This window comes from Sitophilus oryzae, unplaced genomic scaffold (genome assembly GCF_002938485.1).
Source record: "Sitophilus oryzae breed Bouriz unplaced genomic scaffold, Soryzae_2.0 scaffold_1651_pilon_pilon, whole genome shotgun sequence".
NCBI lineage: Eukaryota > Metazoa > Arthropoda > Insecta > Coleoptera > Curculionidae > Sitophilus > Sitophilus oryzae.
The window spans coordinates 11,286-15,878 of record NW_022146338.1 but is presented as its reverse complement, the minus strand read 5'-3'; the positions used below and the strand labels follow the sequence as shown (position 1 = coordinate 15,878).

The following is a 4,593-nucleotide window of genomic DNA, read 5'->3' as shown; positions in this document are numbered from 1 at the left end:
TTTGAGGTTAACACTATTTCGGTACTTATACTTGACAAATTGACTTTTTATTAAAAGAAATTTTCGTCCAAATTTGTCTATTATCACAGATGCTGTTGATTAGTGTTGCACAAGAGAAGAATTCTGTTTTGAAAATCAATTTCTTTTCTTGTCTTGAAAATCAAGACAAGAAATTGCTGGCAAATTTCTTGAATGGCAAAGTCCTGTCTTGTCTTGCAAGAGTCTTGAAATTTTGTCTTGAAAAATTTAACATTCTACAAAAAATAATATTTTATATTTTATTTCATAGCAAGCGTCGTATACAAAATGTAATACGGAAAATGAAACAACGATGTTAATTTTAGCAAAAATCTTTTAACGGACTGCAAACGAATCCACGCCAACTGCCCGTTTGACGAAACAGGCACCATTACCAAATAAAAGCTGTTAATTTGTTAGTTTATTATGTTCTATTTTGGTTACCCGTTTGTTAATTTTATTTTGCATTATTACTTTTTATTATGGAAGATCGGTTGGAAAAGTTTGGACACAGGGTGTACGGAAAGTTCATGCTAGAGTGTACTAATTTGCGCTATTTGATACTACTTTTTATTCGCGGAGCAAATTTCGTGCATGAAAAGTAGTACCAAATAGCGTGCTCCACGAACCACCATTAGTTTCAACTACCGTTAGTTTTATTTTTTGTAATACCATTATACCAATAATTTTGTGTATAATACCAATTACCAATATACGGTTTGTTGCCTCGATCTTATTTTACTTATATCTTTACTCTAAACACTGGGCTAAGATAGAAAAAAAAATGAACATTGTAATATCATTAATGGTTAAGGCGAACATTTGCATAAGTCGTTATCATAATCACAGTCTTAATCATCGTCATAATCACAACGGAATTTTAATGTGCGTAGCGAGTAGAACATTTTCATACTAATTTTTATATCAGTGTTGGGTAACATAATCAAAGGCTAAATTCATGGTAGATGTCAACAGGTTTATAAGAATTGGATAGTTTAACTTTTATGATTATGACTATGATTGTGATTATGACTATGTAAATGTTGTATAAACCCGGCATAACTTACGCAAAGACCTAGTTATCACTTAAAAAATGTATCATTTCTAACATTCCAGAAATCTTGAATTCAAGAAATCTTGCAAGACTCTTGAAATTTCTTGCATATTAAAGTCCTGTCTTGTCTTGAAATTCAAGACAAGAAATTTTGAGTCTTGTCTTGAATTTCTTGCATGAGTCTTGGTCTTGCAAGACTTTTTCAAGACTCTTCTGCAACACTACTGTTGATCCCCCGACCAACATAATTACGGAAGAAATAATAGCAGCAACTGGAGGGAAATAATGAAGTTTGATCCCAAGCTTCTTCCAAAATAGTGTGCAGATTCATAACCATTATAGTTATTCCTGAATAATGTTGACCAAGATTCAACACTGTCATTATATTTAAGGCAATTCTGTTATTCTTGTTTAAAAACAGATCTTGAATTCTTCCTTTTTCGTGTTGCTCTCTTTCAACTGATTTATTTATCTCGTTTAGTTCAGTTTCTACATCCGAAGAACGTCGTAATTTTTGTAGTGCCTTTCTAGCGTTATTTATTCTGTTGACATAGACGAAATAATAAGGAGATTCTGGTATGAATGGGAAGAAAACACATTGGCATACCGTTAAAACGATTCCTATTAGGGGTGGAATATAATATGGTGCATAGGCTCTTATAGTATAAATATGCAATAACTTATTAAATGATGAGCAGGCTGGGTAAATTGCTGACATATATAAAATATGATCGAAAAAAAACAGCGTCAGCGATGGCTTTGAAATGAAGATCGATGCCATTTTATATGTAAAAATTTCCGGGGAATGTCATCTATATTTATTTCAAAGCCTTTCATGATCCAACTAATATTGCTTACATCATAACCACTGTATTTTAATTGATAAAATACTGCGATTGAGGTTAACACTATTTCGGTACTTATACTTGACATTATTAAAAGAAATTTTCGCCCAAATTTGTCTATTATCACAGATGCTGTTGATCCCCCGATTAACATAATGACGGAAGAAATAATAGCAGTAACTGAAGAATTAATGTAGGTTGATCCTGCTTCTTCCAGTATAGTTTGAAGATTCATAACCATTCCTGAATAATGTTGACCAAGATCCAACACAGTCATTATTATCAATGCAATTCGGTTGTTTTTGTTTAAGAACAGATCTTGAATTCTTCCTTTCTCGTCTTTCAACTGATTTCTTTATCTCGTTTAGTTCGGTTTCTACATCTGAAGATGATCGTAATTTTTGTAGTGCCTTTCTAGCAATATTTATTGTATTGACATAGGAGATATAATAAGAAGATGCTGGCATGAATGGGAAGAAAATACATTGGCATACCGTTAAAACGATTTCTATTAAAGGTGGAACATAATATGGTGCATAGGCTCCTGTAGTAAAAATATGCAATAGCTTATTAAATGATTAGCAGGCCACGTAAATTCCTTACACTTATACATAAAATATGATAAAAAAAAACAGCGTCAGCGATGGCTTTGAAATGAAGATCGATGTCATTTTATATGTAACATTTCCTGGGGAATGTCATCTAAGTATATTTATTTCAAAGCCAACTGGATGTTTTTTTAGGCCTAACAGGTCGCAGTGTTCCGGCATAGGACGGCCACTTAATATTAAGAAAAAAAAGTATATGTTAAAAGGTAAAAATATCAATAAAACATCTTCTTGGATTGACTTTATTCAAAAAAACTAAAAAAGAAACAATCATATTAATAGGTCTTAATAAATAATATATATTTAGATTGCATTTGTCAAGTACGTGACTAACGTGAACTCAGATAACAGATGAGCAATTAGATCTTGATATTTTAATCTCGAATATGTTAAAAAACAAATAATAAATACAGTAACAGCGTTTTCACATGCGATGGACCGTCCGTCGTGTTTTTTCAAGATAGCCGTTGAACAAACTCCGTCGGACGGAGCATACGCGCCCATGTGAAATTGTTCATATAAACTCATGGTACTTACTCGAGTTCACGGACGCTCCGTCGCGGACGGTGCGTCGCATGTGAAAGCGCTGTAAATATATATTATTTACCACTTAACATAATTTGGATTTCATCTAGTGTTTTTCCTTTTGTTTCAGGTACAAAGAAAATGGTAAACAGACACATAGAAAAGCTGCAACAAGTCAGAATGTAGAAAGGAACATGTAGACCGTAACTTTCAAATAACCAAGAATACACACATTTACTGATGTTACAGCTCCTACAATATACCAAATTTCAGCAACAGTCATACCAATCGCTTTAATATTAGTAGGAAATATTTCTGCGGTTAATACTATCGGAACTAAACCTAGGCCTAGTTTAAAAGTTGCAGCAAATAGCATACAAGCAACCGCTGGGATCCAACTAATCCTACTTACATCATAACCACTGTACTTTAATTGATAGAAAACTGTAATTGACGTTAACACTATTCCGGTACTTATACTTGACGTTATTAAAAGAAATTTTCGTCCAAATTTATCTATTATCACAGATGCTGTTGATCCTCCGACCAACATAATGACGGAAGAAATAATAGCAGCAACTGAAGAGTTAATGTACGTTGATCCTGCTTCTTCCAAAATGGTGTGTAGATTCATAACCATTATAGTTATTCCTGAATAATGTTGACCAAGATTCAACACTGTCATTATTATCAACGCAATTCGGTTGTTTTTGTTTAAGAACAGATCTTGAATTCTTCCTTTCTCGTGTTGCTGTCTTTCAACTGATTTCTTTATCTCGTTTAGTTCAGTTTCTACACCTGAAGACCGTCGTAATTTTTGTAATGCTTTTCTAGCGTTATTTATTCTGTTGACATAGACGAAATAATAAGGAGATTCTGGCATAAATGGGAAGAAAACACATTGGCATACCGTTAAAACGATTCCTATTAGGGGTGGAACATAATATGGCGCATATGCTCCTGTAGTATATACAATGATAACTCCGAGCAGCATCATCAGATATATTAAAGCAGATAGAAAGCCTCTGATTCGATGGTGAGCTATCTCGGCAACGTACATCGGTGCCGCAACAAAGCACATGTCTCCGGCCATTCCTGCGAAAAATCGAGCGGCATATATAACTTCTTTGTTCGGCGCGAAAATAAGAGTCAGCCAACAAAGGGATCCGAGAAACGAGGCTATCAGCATGGATTTTTTTCGTCCGATTTTATTTACGGAAAATAGGACGAAAGGCAAACCCAGGCGCTTCCTAGCAAGTTGATCGTTTCCATAAATTGGGCTTCTTGCTGGGTCATTTGGATGTGACCCCTCGCCCTCGGTAAAGTAGGGAATCATGGGGGATGTCCATCCGTATGTCATGCCATCAGATACTGCAGCCAGGGTTCCTGAATAAAAAAATCTTATTAGTAAACAGAAATAGATATAACATAAGATTTTTTTTAAAGTTAATTTCAATTCATTGTATGCAGCATGTCGCTCCTTGAACTATATTGTGATTTGGAAGTGGTACAGCACCAATACATTAAGAAAAAAGAATAGCCG

The 4,593-nt window shown here is 34.2% G+C and overlaps 1 protein-coding gene across 1 annotated transcript; it reads right to left on the bottom strand.

Annotated features, from left to right (window-relative positions):
• Positions 1–3,225: 3,225 nt before the first annotated feature.
• Positions 3,226–4,386, bottom strand: LOC115880720 (facilitated trehalose transporter Tret1-like). The gene has a single exon (XM_030897999.1). The coding sequence runs from the start codon at positions 4,384–4,386 to the stop codon at positions 3,226–3,228; it is 1,161 nt and encodes a 386-aa protein (XP_030753859.1).
• Between the last annotated feature and the right edge of the window lie 207 nt (positions 4,387–4,593).

Excerpts from the sequence above, each read along its gene's own strand:
- LOC115880720 (XM_030897999.1), bottom strand. The coding sequence starts at position 4,386 with ATGATTCCCTACTTTACCGAGGGCGAGGGGTCACATCCAAATGACCCA.